Source organism: Uloborus diversus, chromosome 10 (assembly GCF_026930045.1).
Source record: "Uloborus diversus isolate 005 chromosome 10, Udiv.v.3.1, whole genome shotgun sequence".
Lineage (NCBI taxonomy): Eukaryota > Metazoa > Arthropoda > Arachnida > Araneae > Uloboridae > Uloborus > Uloborus diversus.
The window spans coordinates 120167871-120194050 of NC_072740.1; the positions used below are offsets into that span (position 1 = coordinate 120167871).

The 26180-nt window shown below is 33.8% G+C and overlaps 1 protein-coding gene across 1 annotated transcript in view; it reads right to left on the bottom strand.

The window, feature by feature from the left end:
• LOC129231151 (tyrosine-protein phosphatase 10D-like) overlaps positions 1 to 25768 on the bottom strand; it is an 85085-nt gene extending 59317 nt beyond the window's left edge. The window contains exons 1-7 of the mRNA XM_054865398.1: positions 25715 to 25768; positions 17254 to 17500; positions 12955 to 13227; positions 11036 to 11320; positions 9304 to 9579; positions 3763 to 3863; positions 744 to 912 (exon numbers count right to left, since the gene is read on the bottom strand). Coding sequence (XP_054721373.1) covers positions 744 to 912; positions 3763 to 3863; positions 9304 to 9579; positions 11036 to 11320; positions 12955 to 13227; positions 17254 to 17500; positions 25715 to 25768 — 1405 coding nt within the window. The remainder of the gene's footprint in view (positions 1 to 743; positions 913 to 3762; positions 3864 to 9303; positions 9580 to 11035; positions 11321 to 12954; positions 13228 to 17253; positions 17501 to 25714) is intronic.
• Positions 25769 to 26180: the final 412 nt, after the last annotated feature.

Here is a 26180-nt window from a genome sequence, read left to right on the forward strand (position 1 = left end):
TTATTCTAAAAAGTTTCGGCTCATTTAAGCAAAAATTGAAATTGTTTTTTCTCGAAATTGAGGAATCCTACCTACAATTTAAGAAACTTCAATTTAATCTCAGTCAAATAAGATGAAACATTGTTAAAAGTATATGTTCATTCAAAATATTCATTCTTTGATTAATTAAAAAGATATTGTAAAACAGTATGAAAAATCAGTCACAAAATTCAAATATGAACTTTTTTGGGATTTGAAAAAAAAAAAAAAAACTTATCTATTGTTTATTAATTAGAAGAGGCAGTAATCAATTTAAATCACCCTATTTTAATGTCTTTAAAAAAATCTATATTCCTCATAATTCGAACCACATTGCATCAATGATGAAACTATCCGTGATAAAGCCTAGAGCACAGAATCCTTATAAATATGATCTCTCTCTCTATGTGTCTTTCCTTGTTTGACTTTTCCCAAAAACACTCGCTACAAGTGTGCAGCACCCTGCCTTCCCCTCCTTTCACTTTCAGTAAAAAATTTTAAAAAATAAAAAATAACATAATTTCACGAAAAGAAGGCAAAGATAAGAAAAAGACTCAAATGATGCACCAAGGGTTTGTGGGAAATGTTTATACATTTGATTCATTTTAACAGCTTGCTTGATTCAAATATCCAGTAGGTTTTAACGTTAATGCTAGATTTTGTTATGGGGGTATTTGTTCTGGATATGTAAGGGTAGAAAAGAAGAAAATAGAGAAAAAACTCACTGGTAGCTTGATACACAGTAGAGGGTTCACTTTGTATCCCTCGACTTAGAGCTACAACACTAATGGAATAGTTCCTTCCAGGAAGAAGATCACTGAGTTGATAGTACGTTTCATGGACAACTTGAGGAATTCCATCACCATTATAGGCTTCCAGTTCATGATTGCTCACCTGTAAGAGTAATAATATTGTAGATATAAGCACATTATAATTTTCATTCATAGATTTTTGTATTTGAAGGTCTCACACTTTTTCCAATTATTTGCACCAAAAAATAAAGTTCACATTTATTCAGTAAGCGGGGGGGGGGGGGGAGTGCAGGTTTCAAGATTTTATTGCTTACTTATCTATTTTTCAATTTATTAAAAAAAATTGATGATCTGATGCAGAAATAATTTTTCACACATATTCTAAATAAAATTCACTTTTGATAAAACTAGTTCTAAATAAATAAATTATTTTCAAATAAAAAAAAAGAACAGACTTCAAAAAACAAAGAGGAACTAAAAAGTAAAAAAAAAAAAAAAATTGGTCATACTTACATACGATTTCCTACCCAAACACTTAAATTACATTTATTTTACAATTCCAGTACAAAAATCAACTAAATTAAACACCCAATTATAAAATAAACACTGATCTTAATTACTATACCATGAATTATTTTAATACCTAAATAATTACATACGATCCCTTAATTTTTAATAACCATTTAAAGTCGGGGCCTCCTATAAACTACTACCTAACGTAACTGAGTAGGTTTAGTTTTAAAGACTTTCGCGTTTTGGTAAATTAGTGTTTAACTCAGGATTTGGTGGGTTGTCAGTTATGTTAGGTAGTAGTTTATTGGAGGCCCCGATTTCAAATGGTAATCAAAAATTAAGAGATCGTATATAGTTAGTTAGGTATTCAAATAATTTATCGTATAGTAGTTAAAATCAGTGTTTATTTTATAATTGGGTGTTTAGTTTAGTTGATTTTTGTACTGGAATTGTAAAATAAATTTTATTTATACATTTGGGTAGGAAATCGTATGTAAGTATGACCAATTATTTTTTACCTTTAAGTTCCTCTTTGTTTTTTGAAGTTTGTTCTTTTTTTATTTGAAAATAATTTAATTTTTGCTTTTTAGTGGTGTAAATATAAAATAAGTATATAGGGTAGAGTATGTGGTACACTCCTTAAGTACATCTCGAGTGAGAAAGCGTCTAGCACAGGGGCCTGAAAACAGCTAAGATGAGCAAAATAGAGAAAGAAATAGAGCACAGGGTCTCGGAGACTTCCGAAGACTGAAGAAAGGCTTTTTCAAATGTGCAATTATTTACAAAGAAAATTGTCTTCATCATCAGTTTGACTTGATCAAAATATGCTTTCCGAAATAAATTCACGAGTCACTAAAAAACAACAGAAATTGCTTTAACTTTGCCCATATAATTTGAAGAATTTTCTTGATTTTTCAAGGACCCCATCTTCAGATACGTAGTATATAGCTTTTCAAACGAGAGAAAAAAAAGTTTTCCAAATTGGTCTATGCATGGTTAAGTTAATGGGGGACATACATAAAAAGATTAAGACAAATTGAGAACGTCCCTACAATGAAATCCCCCACAACGAAAAGAAAACTGTTTCTTTCTGCATCATGTAAACATTTCAAATATGTTTTTTTAATTCAAACTTATTCTTACTTGTAACTACTTTGGATAAACTTTTTTTTCATTATGTTAGTTACACTGTATAATTTTTTAATAACTTGATTTAACACAACATTTTATACTTCCCCTGGACATGTCATTGAAGATTTTCAGAACTTGTCAAAAAAAACCAAGGAAAAAAAAACATGAACACTTTCAGGCATACAAAATGATATTTTCAGTTTTTTTATTTTTACATTGTGAGTACTATTATCATTTTGTTACAGACAAAGTTTCTGATTTTTCTAATTTTTTTTCTTAGTTATTCTCTATCGTCAATACTTTTGAGCGAATATTTATGCTTTGTATTTACAAAGAAAAAAGAAAGAATGCTGATAATTTTTCAACACGTTAAATCTAGCCCTGTTAAAAAAAATAATAATAAATAAATAAAAATAATATTAAAAATATGATTGAACAACATAAAATGATGTTCAAAAAATACATCATCTAGCTCTTTACTTCCCAATTTTAAGCTTCATTATTTTGATTAAAAAAAAATCTTTTAAGATTACATAGAGTTTACACTGAAAGATATTTTGAAAATTCCTTAAAATTTTTAGTTTGCTACATCTAGCCCTATCATATTCATGTTCAAAATTGTAAAGAAGTCTTTTAAAAAAGTATATAGACAATTTTGGTAAAAGTCAGTTAAAACTGATAATCCTTTTCTGTTTTTCGATTTCTTAACAAATTGCTTTTGGTGACCATTTAGTTACTTTTTTGTCACCTTTGTTTTCAAATTTGTCACTTTCCTCACTTTTTTTCAAAGGCCATCAGCACTCCTCTACTTGCATCTGTTATTAATTGATAGGATTTTTAAATCCAGCAGCATTTGATTTCGAAAAGTTTGTAAGATATATAAGCATCCTTTTCACTAACTTAACAAAAATAGTTAGGTACTCTGAATAAAGTGCTGAAAAAGAAAAAAAGGGGGAGTGGGAGTAAGAAATTAAAACTCATATACATTAAAAAGGTAGTAAGTAATACAAACAAGCAGTTCTACATGGTAAGAGATAAAAAAAAGAACCAGGACAGAAAACACATTTATTCATACTGCTCACTGCAATTTATATCTCAAGAGTTTATTTTCCCTCTCGGAAACTAACTGTACAAGTAAGTTGACATTGTTTTAACTCTGAAAATCTCAGAGTTAAAATTATGTCAACTCAGCGTCAATTGTGGACAACTCAACTGTGCCTTCATTCCATATTTTAATTGAAGCAGCTTTTTGTATTTAACTGTACATTAATTAAAAATTTAAACTTCAATAAATGTTGCTGAAAAATGTATATTTTAACATATGAAAACTACATATTGTTGTGCTCACAAAATAAGAATCTTGTAAGCTACTGTTATGTGGTTGCCAATGTACAAGAATTTCTCCAGCTTCAACAGCAGTCGAGTTGAGATCAACAACAGGAAGTGGCCCTAAAGTATGAATTAAAAACGTAATTAAGTTACAATTCAGTAAGTGAATGTTGATATTTAAAAGATAACTATAGTTGGGACAAATCTAATCTGGCAGTGTTGTGAAGGCTATGCAGATCCTAATCACAACATTACAATGCTGCTAGGATAGGTTTGTCCCAACTATGACTAATTGCATAAACAAAACTTCAATATACCAATGATAAATTTAATGTTTCAACTATATAACCCCAACTCTTGCACTGTGCAGATAGGTGAAAAGACCCAAATTATATCTTAATAATATAGAGATTACTCAGTCCTTTATTTTTCAGAACGTATATGACAATACAGTTGTAGATAATTTAAGGGATACCTCCTAATAAATGATTTTTTCCTGGTTCCAGTCTATTTGAATAGGGCCCCATGCATTTGACTCAGATAAGAGGACTCTCGGTTTAAGGGACAGTCACAGAGAGAAAAAAAAAAGTTGCAAAAAAAAAAAGGATAAATTAATAAGATATAGTGAATTTACTGGAGTTCAAGATTAAGTTTTGGTCTTAAAATTAACTTATTAAAGTTTGACTTTTACATGAAAAATAAAGTTATGAAATGTATTGTAAAAACCTAGCTGAAATTTATATGCATGTTTTTCTTCTTGGCAATTTATTCAAGTAGATTGGGTGTCTACAGGCACGGCATGACCCATGTCAGACTTTGTATACAAAACTTGAAACGTAAGCACTAATTCTAATTCACATTGTATTGTGAACTAGATGATATCAAACAAATTTATGCAACCAATTAGTTCAAAACAATTTCTGTTGCTATAAAACTATGCCACTGCTAAATTTTTGATAAAATTTTAATAATCAAAACAAATTTTGAAATTTGAACAATTCTGAATTTGATTTAGTATAAACAGAATATAGAGTCTTGAAATACCAAGGTAATAGGGGCTCACCACACCTCAGATTACCAAAAACTCGGATTACCCCAAAAAAAAAAATTCTTCCAGATAAAAATTTACAGTATTTGGATAACCTAAGAATGAGTACAATTTACTTCGTTGTATAAAGAAAAGGAACAATTGCCTTCACGAAATTTATCACTGAAAATTCAACATAAGTTTCCCTTTTCCTTGCATTTAAACAAGTTTTGACTTTAGTTTTTCTCGATATCCATACATATTTATGTGTGCAAGGTTACCAAAGCATCCATTTTGACTGCGCCCAAATCTATTCTGACTAATTTTGCCACGATATATGTATCAATATATGTGCGTAAGTATGCATATATCTTGTTCACGCAAATGCTGAATGTCCACAGGGTGGTGTTCTCCCACCTATCCTTTGGTGTCTAGTTGTCGATTCACTGCTTGAAAGAATTACTTCTTCTGGCCTTTTTTGCAGTGGCTATGCTGATGATGTCATTGTGGCCAGAGGCAAGTTCTTGGACACTGTCTTCTCAATTTTATCGCAAGGTTTAAAGTGTGTGGAAAGATGGTGTCATTTTGAGGGTCTTGCTGCAAATCCTCTTAAAACCACTATGGTTGCTTTTACATGTAAAACAGCAATTTAGGTGAGTAATATCAAATTCTTCGGACAGACTCTCAGTTGCTCTGATGGACAGTATCTTGGAATCTATTTTGACTCCAAGATGAATTGGAAAAAACGCTTCACCTATTGTCTGAGGAAAGCTAGTTAAGTCTTTTGGTCCTGCAAGAGGGCTATTGGCAGAACCTGGGGGCTTAGTCCCAGGATTGTCCATTGGATCTACAAGATGGTCATTTGTCCCATCATTACATTTGGCTCTACTGTCTGGTGGTCAAGAACAAACTTGACATTGCTAGAAATGAGTTCAACAAGCTGCAGAGGATGGTCTGCATAGCCATGACTGGTTGTATTAGGAAAACGCCTACTGCTGCGCTGGAACTACTTTTAGATTTATGTCCTCTCTATATGCGGATTGAAGCTGAAGCTTTTTTTGTGTATGGAGAGACTTAAACATTCAAATCAATAGAAAGCTTACTCTTGTTACCTTTTGTGGAAAAATTTGTATGAGGATGTTCTTGGTCATCCGCTTACTGACCTGCCAAGTGACTACATGCTTAGCGAGTATGCTTCTGATAGGTCACATCAAGTTTTCTCCGAGTGACAGGAAGGATGTTTCTTTTTTTCACAGAAAAGATTGCACTCTCTGGTGCACTGATAGTATTGAATACTCTAGTCCTTTGGGCAAGTTCACTTCTGCGTTTCAGGCTGAAATTTATGCCATTTTGGCGTGTTGCGATATTTGCTTGAGTCGTGGTTATAGAGACAAATGTGCTCTTATCTGCTCCAAAAGTCAGGTTGCCTTAAAGGCACTTAATAAGGTTGTTGTGACATCCCACATTGTTTGGGATTGCTATAATTTGCTCTGCACTCTTGCAAAGCTGTACAAGGTTACCCTTTCTTGGCTACCTGGACACTCTGGAGTGAATGGAAATGAAAAAGCTGACTACCTTGCTCGGAAAGGCTCCCTTTTATTGGCCCTGAGCCAGCAATTGAGATTTCAAAAAATCTTATTAGGACTGCTGTTTTTGATATTTTTGGTAGAAAACAGAACCATAACTGGCACCTGGATGGACAGTGGCAGGCAAAGAAACTTATTGGAGGTCGCCCCAGTATTAGGGCAAAGGAGCTCTTAAGTCTGAACCGAAATAGTGTCAGGAGGGCTATCGGCCTCATTACTGGACATTGTACCTTGAAGCGGCATCTTACTACAATGGGTGTCACTGATGACCCAATTTGTAGAGGTTGTCGCTTTCAAGAGGAAGCTGCTGCACACATCTTGTGTGATTGCGACATCTTTTCTGCCTACAGGTTTGAACACCTTGCCCGCCATTTACTTGAACCTCGGGAGATTTATGATATTCCCATTAAATGCCTGTTGATCTTTGCTTCGGCAACTGGTCTGTTTTAGGACTTCTGTTTGGGGTTTAGTACAATAGACCTCTGGTTGCAGTGCTTGGCACTTTTGAACCCCCTTCTCCATCATTTCATTTCATCCACTATAATATTAAAATCTGTTCGCGTCTGTCTGTCTGTCTGTCTGAAGATCTATCTTCTCGAGAACCACTGCGAATCGAGAGTCGAATGAGATACCGATCAATTCAAAATTTTCCAAAGAAAACAATAGGACCAATCTCGTAATTGTACGACTTTAATTAGCGGATATATTAATTAAAACGTTAATTAACATTACGTTATTCAGGAATATTTATTTCTTTCCTGTTGCCATTTTGAATCTGGGTGAGCAAATAAAATTCTAATAATTGTTTTAAAAGAGATTTTTTGGCTGCTGTCCAAATCTTAAAACAACGTCTCCATTTAGAATTTTATTTTAATTAATTTAAAATTGGTTGCTCCTATTCGGACGTAGCCTTTATTTTATCGTCTGTCCTTCTATTTTTTACAGCCAACGTCATATGCTCTTTTCAGAATATGAAAGTTGTTTCTTTAATTATGTTTATTTATTGTAGTGTAAGTTTATCATTGACCGGCTTCATATTTTGGTAAATTTAGGATGTGCGACTAATTATGTTTATTTTGCTGGACTTTTTTCCGTCACATGGGTGAGTTTTCGAATTGTAATAACTCTCTTTTTCCTTCCTGTTTTTACTTTTGAAATATACTTTGTACCGTTAAAAGAACACGTTAAATCAAGATTGTTTGGATTTTTTAAGTGAAACAGAGTTGAACAAAAAATGTTGTTTTTAAGGATTTTAACTAAAGCTTAATTGGAATCTGATGACTTTTTTGGTATTAAATTAATGCTTATTGGTATTTATTAAGTCTTGGTGCTTTAGTTTCACGTATTCAACGAAACAGTATGTATCATTCTATGTAAAAAGCTGATTGTAACTGTACATAAATATTTCAGATATAGTCTATCAGGTGTAATTCAGTTTAGCACGGATTATAGTTGCATTGATTATAGTTGATTATAGTTGCATAATGCATATATTTTCATCGTTTGTGCAAATTGAAAATACTCATAACTTGTATCATTGATAACTATGATTAACGTTAATGAGATTTTTGCCAAAAATATGCTCTACTGGTGTTTTGCAAATCTTGCATTACGCGGATTTATTTATTCCTTAACGCTTTGGAAACTGATGTCAGAGTAATACAAAAAAATCAACTGGACATCTCTTTATATTTTAGGTAGCCCGTGCAACGCCGGGCACGCAGCTAGTTTTATGCATATATCTTGAATTACATGAAAACGGTTAGTTGTAGGAAGGATTAAATTTTGTCTATGCAACTCAAGTTTTGCACCTACTTTTTTGATTACAATCAGATATTCCAAAAAGGATGTTAACACAATCTTTATGGCACATCAAGGTCAATTTTTTACGTATCCAGTTTTTTCTTCAAGGAATCTCGTAATCCATATCTTGCAGTAGATCTAGATTTCGTGCCACTTAAGGAGTGTTGTCGAAACCTTAGACCATTGAGAGAGAGACAAGCTATTCCATTCATTCACTACTGTATGAGCTGAAGCAGGATTAAAGGCGACAAGCTTTATGATCCAAGGAAAAGATCAAATAATTTCCCCGCCATGTATAACATGGGTTGGTCACCGGTCCTTCGAATTTCAGTGTTTTTTTTCCTCTGTCGCTATTCTACGAGAGCGCAACTTTTAGAACCATTTTTAAATTGGCATAACTCAACAAATTATTGTAGAAATTGAAAAAAAAAACTTATCGATGAATCAGTAAACTTTGTGCTTGCGGGTGACAGAAAGAAAATGTGCCAAAACATTTTAGGCAGAAGGTAAAAAAATTAAAATTGATGACTACTCAAATCCCTACCAGATTTAGTGCAGACATGGAAAAGTGCTTCTGAGGAAGGACGCAGTCAGTTGGTCTCCCCTCACTTTCCCCCGCAAAGATTCCTGCGTCAAAAACCACATCCACGTACCAGATCTGTATGTTAATAATCTAAGGTTGAAATCAACCTCTCAAAAAATTCTTATTATTTACTGTATGTAGTTAGTTTTATAGTAGTAAAATATTTCTTTTTACAAATTTAAAAGAAAATCAGTTTTTCAGCGACTAAAAATTTTCACTTAAAATGTATATGAAGCACCTCAGATAAAGCGAAGTCTCGAACTTTCGAGACTTGATTTTCAAGACTCTACAGCAAAACATTTTTAACATTCTATCTTAAATGAAAACAGTTTATGTTCATTATAAAATTACACAGAGTTCATATACTGCATAAATCAACTCAAATACCTCTAAAGAAGAAACACCTCTACTTTTGGTACAAAATGCCCAGCCCATTTAATGAGGCAAACTTGATTAAATAGCCTTTAAATTGAGACTACATTTAGACAACTAATCTATGATTTCATACAAAACATCCTATCTTAAAAAGTAAACAAGTTAAATAGTTAAATGAAAACATACTGGTGGTGATATTAACTCCAGAAGGCCAACTTGCAACATTTCCACTAACTGTTTTGACAATCACTTCATAAGTTTTTCCAGGATCCAGATTTTCATCAAAGTGAGCAACATGAGCTTCTGTACGGCCAATGGTTTGTCTAACACTGTTCCGAATTCCTAATGCTACTTGATACCTATCAAATTCAGAAAGTGTTTTTGGAGGAGCCCAAACAGCATCAAAGGAATATGCTGTTAAAGTATTTTTATTATATGTGACATTGGTTGGCGGCAAAGGAACTGGAAAAAAAAAGAAATAAATGCATAGTTACTATTTCTGGGAGTGATGGTAACAAGCAATATAAATTACAAAAACTGTCAAGTAAATACTTTAAACTGTTTTACAATAATCAAATAACTTAAAAATTAAGAAAAAAAATCTTAACACGAAACAAGAATGTCTTAAAATTGGAAAATGTCTAAGTGAATATTTTTCTCCCCTCAAAACATTGATATATAACCTAATTTAAATGTTACAGAAATGGCCAAATATGCGATATCAATGATGCTGAACCTTTGACCAATTGCAGGCAGAAGAGCTTGTATGAATGCTCTTCATGAAATGAAATCTTCCTTTAAAAAGCCTTTTCTCTTTCTAGTTACTAGGATGCTGCATAGATGAGCTTTTACTGTGCATGTGTACATATATACAGTAAAACTCCTCTAATGGGGACACTAACAGGACAAAATTTTTTGTCTGCAATAGAGAGGTGTCTGCATTTGAGGGGTATCCATTAGGAGGGGTTCCACTGCATATATATATATATATATATATATATATATATATATATATATTGAAAACATATTAAAGAGGAAAAATGCGCAAAGCATCTAAACAAATAAGCCAGGTAAATGTAAACATCAGTAAAACAACAAACAGACAAGGTTACAACATGGATAAATGACAGAGATGAAGCCAGTACTCTTCAGCAGTGGAAACTTCATCCTATGGTCCGAACACAGGGGGTAAAACCATAGGATGAAGTTTCCACTGCTGAAGAGTACTCGCTTAATTTCTGTCACCATGTTGTAAACTTGTCTGTTTGTTGTTTTATTGATATTCATATATATATATATATATATATATATATATATATATATATACACCTACACAAACATAAAAATGTCTTTCAATCATAAAGTGATCCAATATTTCATTTCAGAGATTCAAAATTTAGGAAATTTGCATAGGAGTTTATGTAAAAACGATGCTACTTTGGATAATACAATTCAACATTCATATTCTTAAAGTAAGTAGTTTTTTCCCATAATGCACTAGAATACTTTTGTACGAGAAAAAAAAAAAACAACAACAAAAAACTCTAGTCAATATGATGAAGTTCCATAACTTTTTCAAGTGAAAACAAGCAGTATAGCTTGACTGCAAAGAGAAGGTGGATGATCTTGAAGTGAAACCTCATTTTGCATCATTTGTAATAGATAGAATCAACCAGAAAGCACCTAAAAGTAAGAGTCCTCACTGATCCTATCTATTACAAAATAATAACAAATAACCTATTACAAACAGTAAAAATAATGTGTTTTCTTCAAGGTTAGCCGCCTTCTCTTCGGGGTCAAACTTTACCAGGAGTACAGGGGAAAAAAGGCATTATGGTATTAAAAATCAAAGACAGAATATTATTACATTTCAAACTATCACACTATAGTATAAGTTACATAGAAAATCCCATATTACCTGTTCTGTATTGAGCTTCTGTAGGCTCACTAATTTGGTTATTGCTAACTGTTTGTACTGATATGTTATAAGCTCTACCAGGCACAAGTCCATAGAAAGCGGCTTGAGCTGGACCAGGGGGTTCTCCTTCCTTTTCCACAAATAATACAGACTGTACAGCATCCTCAGGCGAAATACTAACACGATATTGATCAAAGATTCCAGATGGATAAGGAGGCTGCCACAGCACAAGAAGTGTAGTTTCATTTCGAAACCAAACAATAAAGCGGCCAGGTGTATTGGGCTCTGTGGCAGAAATTGAATTATGAAATGAACATAAGAGAAACATGAAAAAATAACATAAGTGCTACAAAATCCAATTGCTTAGTAAGAAAATTTTAATTACAAACCAAATTAAACAAAAAACATTGAGCGGCATTTAAATGTTAACTGGTATAAGATAATAAGCTACACAGAACTCTCAATTGTTGTTTGTTAAAATATTATACATGATTTACCTGGCTAAAAGTGTTTTTATTTTCAAGGACTTGAAACGATTTTGGGGAACATTCTCAGGTACAAAATAAAAAATCATTCTAAACTCAAGAAATTGCATCACCATCCCCCATTACCGGGAGGGGGGGGGATTTATGTTAGGTTTTCTTCTTTCAATAAAAGAAAAATTAGAAGCAATTCTTAAGTTTGTTTTGCCATAACATATTTGTATATTGCCAAGTTCCTTCTTTCCTCTTTCCACTAAAAAGAAAAAAAAATGTGTCACATATTAAGATAAAAGTCTAGCTGTGTCATATAGAAATTCTTGGGTGTAAATTAAAACTAACAACCACTAGTTTTGACCTCTAGCTGCCATGCTCAAACCTGCCCCCTCCATCTACATCCTCTGATCAAATTAAATTTTATGAAGTAATGTCACACAAATGAAGTTTGAAAAGTTTAATGCCTCAAAAAAAAAAAAAAAAAAAAAATTAAAAAATGGAAACAAGTGAAAAAATATAAATATATGAATCAAACAACTTTTTCAATAAAAAATCAAAACTAAAATTTTTTTAAGCAGGTGATTATGGAGTAGAGACACGTGTTTGTTACCCCTTCCCTCCAATAATTTTTAAGGGGACACTCTGAAAAAAGCAATATGTCGATATAACACGAAACATATTGACATGATTTATGATATTTACATGATTAATTAGTTTTAAAATTAAGTAAAAAAAATACTATTTATAAAAGTCTCGTAAAACATGGTTTCGATACTACATCGAAAAAATTAACCGTGTCATACAAGGGATACCTGTACATGTTTTATTTTATTATTAGTTTTTTTACAAAAATCTATGGTTTAAAATTTGCTTTTTCAGTTTAATAGTATGCATAGGGTCAGACACGCTTTATTTTTTACACACCATATATTTTGGTTTAACGACTGAAGATTGCCTTATTGTTTTCATAAAGATGACTAAGTCCTGTTTAAAGTTGCTGCTTATAATTTTTAAAAAAAAAGGGCTTAAAAGTTAATTGGGCACTGGCTACTAACTAAAACTTTGAATTATCAAGTCTAGCAATTGCCATTTCATACACTTAGAATGCATTGACAAATACACTGGCGGGCATCACAGCATGTGCAGTTCCATCACACACAAATGTGCATGCACTTCAAACAGAATGTTAGAATGCAAACAACAAGAAAACAAGACCAGTAGAAAATGTTTTAACTGATTTAAGAGGAAATAATGATGAGTTTTCAAATATTTTGAACAAAGTTCAAACTATTACGAATTTCGGTATAATTTTTTAACAATTAGAATTTAAGAAAAATTAGGACGATTCTGACCTTTGAATTTCCGTTTAAAGAAAAGATTTAATTTACAATTAATAATAAGATTTTCATTTCAAATACATTCTTGACAAAAAAAATTACATACTAGTGGTAAAATTAGAAGATATAAAAACTGAAGATTCTTTATCTTGATATAAAGTAGATAGCTGAACTTCATATGATGCTCCAGGCGTTAAGTCTTGAAGTGTAAAAGATAAAGTGTCCTCAGCAAGTTCAAAGGTTCTTGGACTGAGATCATCTTGAGAAAAAATGGACAATCTGAAGCCTGTATAGCCGCCAGTAACAGGAGGTTCCCATAGAAGCTCTACTATTTTTCCTGTCTGAACACCAACTGACAGATTGCTTGGAGGATCTGGTTCTGAAACATATATTTAAAATTAATGCAACAGCACATTTTCAAGGATAAATATTCATAAATGAGTAAAATATGATATTGTGTCATACAATAAAGAGCATTGATTAAAACTAAATAAATAAACAGATAGCAATTTAAAGTTTATTATTCTACAATTGCAGAATGAGATTATTATTTAATAAATTTAATTGTTGGAATTGATAGGCTACGGTAAAATGGCACAACTTTGTGCCAAGGGGGCAACAATGGGCCACTATTGTCATGGTGATGATTTTGCTCTCTAGTGGCCTTTTTTTTCGAACGTACGAGCTCCAAAAAACTCACCAGGTGGTGTAACCATTTCGGCAGTTAAAGACGCTTTATCAGAGAATGCCATTGCTGTTGTATACCTTAGATAACTTAGTCGTTCTTAGTGTGTGATTCGACTCACTCGTGGAAGAGCCAAAAGTCTCCTTTGGGCAGACCATTTACACTGTTTTCCAAGATCTGGTAAGTTCATATTTGCTTTACAATTTTTTCAGTGATGAATTAAGCCACTTGTTGACTTAAATGTTTCAGTTTTCACAAGCTCTTAACATTTATTGAAAATGGGAATGTCGGGGTACAACAATGGGTCACCTATTTTTCACGGTTTTTAGTGTCTTGGAGCTTCATTTTATTCTCTTTAGAGATGCTTTTGTCATATTTTGTGTTATTTATTGTCAATAATGGCAAGAAAAGACAGAAGAAAGCTTGGGGGTCGCCCTATCATCCATATTCATAGGAGGTTTTGCAGGTGTTGACTGAAATCCGGACCAAATATAAACTGAGATAATTTTTAAAAAATATTTTGATGAGATTTGGAATGTGAAATGTGATTTCACGTTTCAGTTTTTAAAATTTTTGTTGATCTCGTTTAAAACGTGTCAGACCTACGTATTTTTTGAGAACTAAGTATAGGTACCTAGCCTTTAGTTGGTGAGACTTTTCTAGTTTTCAAATGTTTCTATGTCAAAACTTAGGCAGATAATAACCTACATTTACCATGTTACCACTTTTGGCCTCAGACAACAATAGGCCAGATCAAGTTTTCAATTTGTTTTCTAGTTTAAAATGAGGTGGCCCATAGTTGTACTCGGTAGGGGTACAACTAAGGGCCACAGGGAAAAAATTCCCCTTCCTCTTCTTTCCAACTGAATTTTTTTTTTTAACATTTCATTTGAAAGAGGAGATTTATAGCTACCATTGTTAAAGTCCTCAAACTTTTAAATCAAAGATGTGCACCGAATTTTCATTAAAAACATCGAAAAGTCGCCCTTAGTTAGACCATTTTACGGTACTAAATTACAAAAAGAATGTATAGTCGTTTTCTTATTGCACCTTGATGAGATAGAAAGAAAATATAATTTTCAAATTCATCAGTGTTGTTGAAGAACACACTGTTAAAACTAAGGGTTGCATAAAGCACCTTTTAGGGTCAAGGTTGCACAATCAGTGCCCCCCCCCCCCAAGGGCATTTGGCTCTCCATTTATGGTCCAAGGGTGCCACAGGGAGTCCAAATAGCACCCCAAGAGATACCAAAGGGCGCCATAGAGAATCAAATGGCACCCCTTAAGGTTGGCATAGCGGTGTCATAGGGAGCCAAATGACACCCTAAGGAGTTGCTGTTGGTACTGCAACCTTTTACCTAAAAGGTGCCTCATACAACCTGCAGTTTTGACAATGCAGGAACTAGGTAATAGAAAGTGCAAGAATGTTAAATACAGCTCAGGATGGATGTAAAGCATATCTGGCAAGGCATCAAATGATTATGAGGACAATACCTGACATGGTCAATTAAATGTCAAAGAAGCAAGGTTGATAAGGTTTTCGACACTATTTTAAAAACCAAGGTTTTTACGGTCCTGACCAAAACTCTTGCACCCAAAACAGTTTACAAATTCTTTGTAAAATATTTTGAGAGAAAGTATCAAAACAAAATAAAATATATTAAAGTAATATTTTACCTGAAAAATTTGTTAAACATTCAAGTATATATCTTTTAAAAACATATTTATACAGCTGATTCTAATCCAGTAGTGTAGAAATTACAATTGAATCGATCAGCCAGAAAACCAGTAATCTCCTTTGTCAAAACCCATGAGATGACTGTTTTTAGGACTCATTGACTCAATTCTTCACTTTGAATTTAAATTAGCATGGATGAATTTAATATTAAAAAAATAATAATAAATAATAGTAATCATTTTTCTACACATATACATATGCATGCATCTAAATTCACAAGATTATTGAATATTTTATAGACAAAAATAGATAAACATTTGGAAAACTAAAAATTACTTGAAATCCGCCTTTAACATTATTATTACTGTTATTTTTATTGTTTCCAAAAACAATAAAAATAACAGTAATAATAATGTTAATTTTGGTAATAAAATTAACCCTTCAAGCGGCCATGACGTAAAATTCCTTCGCCCAGCGATGCATCGAAGAGCGGCCGTGTCGAAAAATTTCGCCATGAATATTCTTCCATAAAATTTTATGCTGCAGCCGTTCTCGAAGCAGAATATTCAAGGCCAAATTTTTCGACACGGCCGCTCTTCAATACATCGCTGGGTGAAGGAATTTTACGTCACGGCCGCTTGAAGGGTTAACACACTAAATTCAAGGCAAAACCTTAGCAATGTGAATTACGGACTTAAACTGATGACTTGACATGAATCAAAGAAATCCTTGAAAACCTGCATTATTTGAAACGTTTCAAGTGACCAAAATCCAGAAATATATGTTTACTTAAGTTTAGCCTTGAAATTAAATTGAGAATTTTACTAACAAAAGTTTATACATACTATCACTATTCATTATTTTTGGCAGCAATTAAAAAACAACTACGTCACTTCCATGTTTCCGTCACACAAAAAGGTTGTAGATAAGAAATTCAAAGCTCTTGCACAAAAAGTTTTACTTCAACAGAAAAGAAACAAAAAATAAATTTTGCACAAAGCCAATAAAAAATCGTTTATTTCATCCATGGTGAAAATTTGTTGATAGAAGTGTTAATTTTAAGACAAAGTATCAGAGAGTGCTATCTTATTAATATTTAGACATGTAACAGTCGAAAAAATTAAACAAGTCTATTTATAAAACAGACTTCAGTAACCTTGACGAACGTAACTTCAGAGTTCTTCACTGCTATGCTGATGTTCATTACCCACATCATATTTTGAAGAAATATTCATTTCTGTCCCATTATAAGAAAACTGAGTATTATTCTGCATGAAAAATAAAGTTAAGGAATGAAAATAATGCATTGCACTATTTTTACAATAATATCTACCTAAACTTTAGAGAAAATGAGAGCTGAATTCCATGTTGCAAATTCAAGGTTGCAAAAAAGTTACGTTTGTCACACTGTAGTAATTTTGTTTCAAAAACCAATTTATGTGGTTTATACTGTGTTTTATTGCATGAATATTACACAGTAGTTTTATTCTTTCAAAAAATTCCACAAAACCACAAGTAAATTATTATGCTTACGTTTAAAACTCATGTTATGCAACAAAACAGAGCCTCTGAATGTTACGTTCGTCACTATGGAATGACCCTATACCTTTATTTGACATTTCAGTGTCATGTTGTACCCGGAAGATTATTATTCCTCCTTCCCTCTACATTTCGTGACGTTACAAGAATGTAAATTAGGATGTTTATACGAAATCACAAAAACCAAATGCATGTTTTAACCATTCTGTTTTTCACATCCATGTCAATTAGGCGTTTTTCCGTACTAATTTTCTTCGAGGGGGGGGGGGGGGAGATTTTTTAAGAAATTGTTACGGGTCAATTCAACAGGCTCTGCAAGCTATAGGTCACAGGCATCACTGCTCCAAAATGTTTAGTAACTAGATGCCACTTTTATTGGGTTTTTCTGATAGCAGCCAATGGTTTTGTTCAAGAAACTATTTTGTTCACCAAAACTAGAGTACAATAGGTAAAATAACATTTAATGACTAATTTAGTTACTTTCTGTAGTAATGACAATTTACCTGTAGCTATTACAGTAGTCCATGTTAAAACTTCATTCATAGATCGATTTGAGTAGTATAATTGAAATGCATATTCTGTTCCAGGAATGACATCATCGACAACTATTCCTTCTTTCACATCTAAAGGGTGAAATGTTACATTTGGCGGCGGAACGCCCACGGGGGGATGATAATCTAAGCGAAGTTCTCCATCTTTGGATACAGCAACTTCTAGAGGCAGGGGAAGATCCACTTCTGTCCCAAAGATCTGCAAATTAACAAATAATGAACACTGCTTACATGCAACAGGTATCATACAGGATAGTTTTCAAAACAATAATGTAAAATAACACATTTCAATTTCAACTTTCGCAGGAACACAATAAGATAAAAATGCACCCGAAGTTAAAAAATGTAAACGAAAAATTAAAAGTAAAGAAAACTGGAATGCAATTTAAACAGATGAAATGTTCTACAGATTTTTAAAGAATAATATAATGACATACTATAGTTTAGCAACTTAAATCCGCGAACCATAGACTTTCAACGTAGCGGCAAAACTCGAAAATTTCAACATGGCGGCTCTAAAAACTTCGCACGATCCAGTTAATGGAGCTTTAAAAAATTGTATTAACTTTCATTAAAATAATTACCCTGTAAATTATCGCTTAAATTTCAGCAATTTAGTCTGTAAACGATGTTTATAGCAGGAGAATGGGATTTAATAGCGAGATAAAAGTACCGAAATGTTTTTCCCGAACAACACTCGAAAATACAGACATTTTCCAGATTGTAGTTGAACTCTATAACTTTCCCTTAAAGAAATAAATTATAACTTATTTCAGCAAAAATTCTATATAGTCTGCCCGTTAATATACTTTAATTACAGCAAAAGCTCTACTCTGCAAAAAAAAAAAAAAAAAGCGAAAAACGCCGAGTTCTGGATTCGTCAATATTTTGCAAGTTGATCGCTTCGAAATTAGTTCGTCAAAAAAATGCACTTAAGACAAAGTATCAGTGCTTTCTTATTAATATTTAGACACGTAACAGTCGAAAAAATTAAACAAGTCTATTTATAAAATAGACTTCAGTAACCTTGACGAACGTAACTCTGAAGTTATGCAATTTCCCCGCAATTAATTGTTCAAATGATTCGCGAAACCAGAATACTTTGCTTTCCGCAAATCTCATGCAGTCGGGAATTAGGGGTAATAAACGCATTTAATTAACTGGCAGACAATTTAGAATTACATCACCATATTGAATATGATCGGGAAAACGATCCAGTTTTTGATCGTTGCTCGGATAAGAAAAAAAAAAAAAAATCGGAAATTATTTGGCACGTATATAAGTCAATCCCGCAATCTTGAACCTTGGGTTTTCAGCTAAATTTCTCGGACCTACAAGCGAATTATACGTAAAATATATTTAAATGAAAGTTTAATAACTTTCTAAATCGCTCGGTGAGGCAATCTTTTGTTCAGTTTTTATTTCTTCCAAGTTGAAATTTTCGGTACCGATCCTAAAATCGGCTCATTCCGATGTCTGTAATAAAACAGGTTCTGCCGAATTAAAAGCTCCATACTGAAAAATAACTAATTGTCAGAAAATTTAAACAAAACATAAGAAACAAAATGGAAGTATTTCACTGTTGGCTATTGCTAAATTCCGATTTTGGAATTAAAATTAAGTTGAAATATACTTTTAGTTGAAAAATGGAAATCCATCTGTCGATGTTTTTTAAAGACAAAATTCCGTCTTCGGAAAAATAGTATTTTTTCATGACTAAAAGCGGAATAAGCTGAAGAAAAACTACTTTACTCAGGTCAAAAAGAATGAACATTTTCTATAGGAGAGAAAAATTGTTTTTTCTTTCACAAGAGTATTTTCATGTTGTTTTAAAAAACACCCCCCCCCCCCCCCCCCCCACACACAGAAGAAACTTTGTCAATAATAAATGATAGTTAACCCAAATAGAAATTTACACACAACAATTTGTAGCAAAAAATAAACCCCGCAGAAGTAACCTTGACAAAAATTTCTGATAGTTTATGTTAATTCAACTGGACACGCTTCGCTCTAAGAGCTACTGGTGAAAACTAGTAGCACACATTTTCATGATGCCTATTTTAGAAAGGAAATGGAAGATTTCTAAAGAAGCGTCCTCAAAAGGAGGAGAGTGAAAAGCAGTCGCATTGTTCTACTAAAGAAGAGACCAACCGGCAGCGAGTATATGCTTTCCAGTCACGCTTTTCAAACCTAGATTCTTCTTTGCTTTTATTTTTGAAATACATAGTTGGAATTAGAAGCACGTAGGTATCTTTAAAGGTAAAACACGTACAGAAATGTTAAAGGCGATCTCCTCAGTTAGCAGTTGTTTTAAGGAAAAAGAAAAAAAACTGCTATTTCACATGAATTCGTTTCTGAAAATTGAAATCACATTTTTCGCAATCAAGACTGACATATATGGACCTCGGAAGGCTTTATCTCTTTCGCTTTCTATTTTGTTTTGTATTTCTTTTTTTGTTCTGTTTTTTTTTTCTTTCTTTTGTCTTTTTTAAAAGGCTACTATTTTGATTTGAATAGTAAACGTGAGAAACGATATCAAGTTTTTATTATTTTAGCTTTTTTTCTTTTCTTTCGTTTCCATGAACCTTTAATTTTTCAGCCTTTTCTACTATTTTTTATATTTAGCTCTTCACTAGTACTTTTTGTTTTCTTCATTTTTTTCTGCAGATCCTACAAATATTCAATATGCTTAAAAAAAGAAAATTTATATATATATATATATATATATATATATATATATATATATATATATATATATATATATATGTATATGGCCCGTAAATAAAGTTCGCGAGGGGGGAAGCAGTAAGGTAAGAAAAAGGTTACTCTGTGAAAAAAAAAAAAAAAAAAAAAAAAAAAAAAAACGTAGCAATAGTCTACATCTATTTATTTTCTTTAATTTTCTCTTTTTACAAAATAAAACTAATTTCATTTTTTAAAAAAGTAATTAAAAAAAATACATACTTTTATTTCACAGACGATGTTTTTCACAATGTATTACTTGGCTGCTCCAAACTATAAGTCTTTTAATTATGAAAAAAGAATCGGAACGTCAAAGTCAGAGCAAGAAGCAATCTTGAATGCTTAAAAAAAAGGTTGTGAGGGGGAAAAAAACAGCTTATACTAGAAGTACGAACCTTGTTATATCATGCTTGTGGAGAGACAACAATTAAGCACGATACATCGGGATATAATTAACCGAAGTCATTTTAAAATATTGGTTCATCTAACGCAGAGGTTCTTAACCTTACAGGCCCAACGCCCTCCCTCCCCCCTTTGAACACTTACATGAGATCATGTTTCTTCCACACGAGAGAGGGGGGCCTCATATCGTTAATACAAGTATTGTTCGTTTTTCACAAGGAGTTACTTGACTCCTCCCTCGTCACGTGGTATCCGATAATTCTATTTCGCTGTTTTCGGCAGAAGGTATATTCGGACCATAGCATTTTGTTGCGAAAGCAGCAGTTTTTAAAATGTAAGAATAACTAAAATGACAACAGACAAGTGAAGCAAGGGATGTAAAGGAAACTAAGACTTCTTTTTTCACATTAAAGTGCAATCCCAAGTCAGGGCTGACTGGTTGTCTACTTTAGAAGCGCGTGGATGGCGTACCGATCACCCCCGCTTAAAATGGAACTTTGCGTTCAAGGGGGCGTGGCGAAGTGCCTTCTCCTGAAAAACGGACAATAAGTACCATAAGAAATTGAATCTGAGGGAACTGAAGGTAGTTATTAAGTATAGGTCTGGATAATTTCAAACAGAACGTTTAGGAAAACTAATCAAGTTCAAACACGGAAATATAAATAAATATATATATATACCTCCTGTTTGAAAATTGCAACACCACGAAGGACTTACGCGAGTGAGCTGAAAATTGCAGGAAATGTAAAGTAGGGCATAATATGCAAATGATTAGAATTGCACACAGGTAGCGCATGCGTATGCTGAGCAGCGCCCTCTGAACGGCGGATCGAACCGAATATAAATAGACGGCTGTAGCGAGGCGTGTATGATTATCGGTGGTTATACGCTAGAGTAAACGTTAACTGAATCTTTACTATGCCTCTTCGACGAAAGAAAGCGAAATTTGAGCAAATTTCGGAGTTTGAACGGGGCAGAATCGTCGGCCTTCGTGAAGCTGGATTGTCTTATCGTGCAGTAGCCGCTCGTGTGCAGCGTAACAGCAGCACAATCATGCGTGTTTGGAAGCAGTGGACGGATGAGGGTCGGACATCTCGGAAATCCGGGAGTGGACCCCGAAATGTGATGTCAGCTCGCGATGACAGAGACCTGGTGCGTATGGCGCTGACGTACCGCACAGCTTCTTCTAGACAATTGGCAGCACAGTGGTTAACAGCTACAGGTGTTTCATTGTGTGCTTCATCAATTCGGAGACGTCTGCTGCAACGTGGGCTACGCGCAAGGATTCCTTTATACAAGATTCCTCTCACGCAAAACCATCGCCGCCTGCGGCTACAATGGGCCAATGTGCATGGGAACTGGCGTGCTGATTGGCAGCAGGTCGTCTTTTCTGACGAATCCCGCTTTAATTTGTGGCACCATGATGGTTGAATTCGTGTCAGGCGCTATGCCGGTGAACGGCACATTCCGGAGTCATTGCGAATGCAATACTTCCTTTTTGGTAAAAGGAAGTAATAAAAACAAGCTGATGTGTGCATCACATGACTTCCTCTTACACCAATTTAATGTTATTTTCCCATTATTGCAATTTTAATGTGATTCAATAGTTAACTCTCTAAATATCACTAACAATGGACAAATTAAAACCAGATTTTTTAAAAAAAATCGCCAAATTTGGCGCCAAGTTGGCGACAACACTTGACGACCAAAAGACTGGCGATATATCGCCAAGTGTCCGCCCAAACTATAACACCACTTGAGTTTGCATCGAAATTAACAATGATTTCCCCCAAAAAAGGTGCAAAAGACCCCTTTAGAAACACCCAAATGCAACCAAAAGGGGAAATGCACAACTAGGCCCCACTAGGAGTCTACGCACAAAATTTCAACTTTCTATGACATACCGTTCTTGAGTTATTCGACGCACATACATACATACAGACGTCACGAGAAAACTCGTTGTAATTAATTCGGGAAACGTCAAAATGTATATTTCGGGCGTCTATACGTTCTTAGGTACATATGTACGTGTGGTCGGGTCGAAAAAACTCAACATTCATTTGGAGGTGAGCAAAATCGAAATTAAGGCCGATTTTTGAGTGAAATTTTTTTCGCAAATACAATACACTTCCTTTTTTGTAAAAGGAAGTAAAAAGTGGCTGACAACAGCGAACTCCCGATTATGCACTGGATGAAATTTTTTCCTCCCTAATTTTGATCATAAACGAGCTCATGTGTGCATCACATGACTTCCTTTTGCCAGGGACGGATTTACAGTCTGTTTAACGGGGTAACGGTTGAAAACCGTATTCATCTCCTCAAACCCCGTGCCTCATTTGTCCTGTATTTCAAATACTAATCGCCCCCCTATCACCCCTCACGAACTTATCGCCCCCTTGAAGTGTTAAATCTCCCCTTTGGGGCCATCACCCCCAGGGTTGGAAACCACTGTTCTAAGACATAGCAAAATGTATTATCATACCAGTATAATGCAGTCCAGAGTTTCCCAAACTGTGGTCCACAGACCCCCAGGGTCCGCGAGTCAATGCCAGGGGGTCCGCGGTGCTATCCCGCTAAAACGTGAAATATAATTGAGATTGAAGCACGAGTTTTATACGTTAATTCAAAAAGAACGCACATTTATGAGGAATAAAAAAATTCTTTCTGAAGTACATGCAGGACACAGCAGTCCCTCCCCCCCCTCCGGAAGTAAACACACTACACAATAATTAATATTGTATACATGACGAAGTTCATATTGTTACAAAACTATATTAAGTAAAATGCAAACATTGAGGCATAGTTTTACAGCTGGGATTTTATACTTCAAATAAAATTGTTGCTCCAAAATTTTTAAGACTAAATTTAATAGACAACACTCACAATTTCAAGCAAAGGCTGAGATAGATCGAATGCATTCGATTTTAATAAATATGGAGCACCACTATTTTATAAATTTTTTGCATAATATACTTGCGCTTATTCAGCAAATTCATTTGAATTGAAAGTAAAGGTTTACCGCTTGAGATTTTCATAGTCACCAAATTTTGGGCAATCATCCTTTCATTCTGGTCAAATCGTCAAGGCCTTAAATATTTAGTGCTCATAATATATTGATGTTATTAGCATATTTCGAACCATGAACCCGCACCTGATGGACTCTGTTGATGTAGTTAGTATGTGATGATTTGATGAACAAGAGCGGTTAGCAAGGTTGTATCTCAGAGTGAAGATGGGTAGAGAGAGTATGTGGCAACCCTTTCTCACGCCAGCATGAAAGTGGTTTTCATCATGTGACAAGCGTCCACCGCGGAGTAGCGTAGCATGTGTTTCTACGAGGGAGAGCTGTTGTTTTAAAACACAATGGTCTCTTATTGTTCTGCATTTGGATGTAAGGAAAAATCGGTAAGATAAGTTAGGTTAATTACAAGCAAAAGACAGTACATTTAAAACATCTGACGATTTGAGCGTAACGCAAGAGTGTTAGAGGGTTACAAAGTTACAAAAAAAAAAAAAAGTTTTCCCCCCTAGCTGTCAGATTAAGAATACCACTCAAAATAATCGTCAGATTTTAGGCTACCATGACTGGACCATCAAACTGAACCTTCTGTATAAAAATCTGACGCGCTCGATATCCATATGACGTTTTTTTTTTTTTTTCATTTTCAAAAATTCACTACGAGCTTGCGTCACTTCCAAAACGTCAGTCTTTTAAATGGTGACATTTTTAAAGGTCACTTAAAATCCCCTCTGAATATCTGACGCGCACGAGAATTTTTTTTTTATTTTCATTTTCTATCCTTCTGGATGGCCACACCCACCACGCAAGTCGGCAACTAAACATACCTTGAGAATTAGAGACACGTCAGAATTTATCAATATCTGACACGCTCAAATATGTCCATATAACTGTTTTTTTTTTTTTGTTAAATATTTTCACCCCTAGTTTGTTGCGAACTAAACAAAAAAAAAAAAAAAAAAGTTTCACACAGATTAATTTTCCCAATATTGGCAATTTTAATGTGCTTCAATGGTTATTCTAAATATGACTAATAGTGGCCAAATTGAAACCAAATTCAAAAAAACGCCAATTGTATCGCCAAGTTGGCGACAAAACTTGCCCACTAAAAGTTTGGCCATATATAGCCAAGTGTTCGCCAAATTATTACACCATTTGAGTTTGCTTAGCAATTAACATTGATTTCTCCCCAAAAGGTGTAAAAGACCCCTTTTGGAACATCAGAATGCAACCAAAAGGGGAGATAACACAACTAGACCACACTAGGAGTCTAATTACCAAATTTCAACTTTTTACGGCATACCGTTTTTGAGTTATGCGAGATACATACACACATACATACGGACGTCACGAGAAAACTTGTTGTAATTAAATTGGGGATTGTCAAAATGGATATTTCGGGCGTCCATACATTCTTAGGTACATATGCACATGCGGTTGGGTCGATAAAAAAAAACTCAACACTCATTTAGAGGCGAGTAAAATGGAAATTAAGGCCGATTTTTGAGTAAAAATTTTTTCGCGAATACAATACTTTCTTTACTATGTAAAAGGAAGTAAAAACTGACTACAGATCGTGAATTTTCAATAATCTCCGATTATGCGCTGAATAAAAAATTCCGCGTTTTTTCTTTTTATCTTTTTTAGTTTTTGCCATAATATGTGGCATTGCAGACTTTTGACGATCAGCGATTCGGCGCTGGATGAGCTTCATTTTTCCCGGGGTTTTGGAGCAGGCGGGCGCAATTTGGCAAAAAAAAAAAAAAAAAAGATACTTCTGGGGGTAGGATGGCAAAAGATTCTAGTTTGGTGCAGTTGCGCTAATTGGCACAGCTGTCCAACCCCTGCATCTACGGAAATTTTGACCAGAAATCAGCTGTGAAATATTATCATTCAAAATCTTATGTTTTCTGGCCTATATGAGGATCAATCCCATGCCCTTCGAGTTATTAGCATAACATGCTTACCAATTCAGCTAATGGACCACCATCTCAGGATGCTATACACTAAAGCAATGCGTAATAAAGCAATAAAATGAATTGAAATTAATGCATATTTTTGCTAAAAATACTTTGAAAAGGTATACTGCGTTTTTCCTAATTTAAAACTGATGAATTGTTTCCCTACTTTAAACAACAAAAATCGCTCAGAATCCTGCAATGAATTCAGATTAATGCAATTTGAATCACAATTCTGTTGAAGATAATCAGTGGTTAAAATATTTTTCGGCAGTCTAGGAATCAAACTCACAACCATTGCATTATTAGCACGATGTTCTAACCTAACTAAGCACAGGGTCTCCATTTCGAGATACCATGAATTGAGGCAATGCATAATAAAAAACAGAATAAATTGGTATTTTCGATCAAACAACTAAATTGTGAATCGTCTCCTTATTTTTCACTGAAAGCGGTAGGAAAAATCGTTAAAACAGAGCATACTTATGAAATTTGATAAAGTATTGAAGAAGTTATGGCGTTCTCACAAAAAAAAAAAAAAAAAAAAAAAACCTTTGAGAAATGATACATTAATGAGAATTTGGACCAGAATCAGGGCCGGCTCTAGCAGTTTTGTCATCCTGGACAAATCTGCGAAGTGACGCGCCCCTACCCACGGTAAATAAAAAAAAATTAAAAAAAAAAACGTTCAAACATTACATGTTTTCATTTTTGCATTTCAAATATAGTTTATTTCCCTTCCTTTTAGTAATTCTATC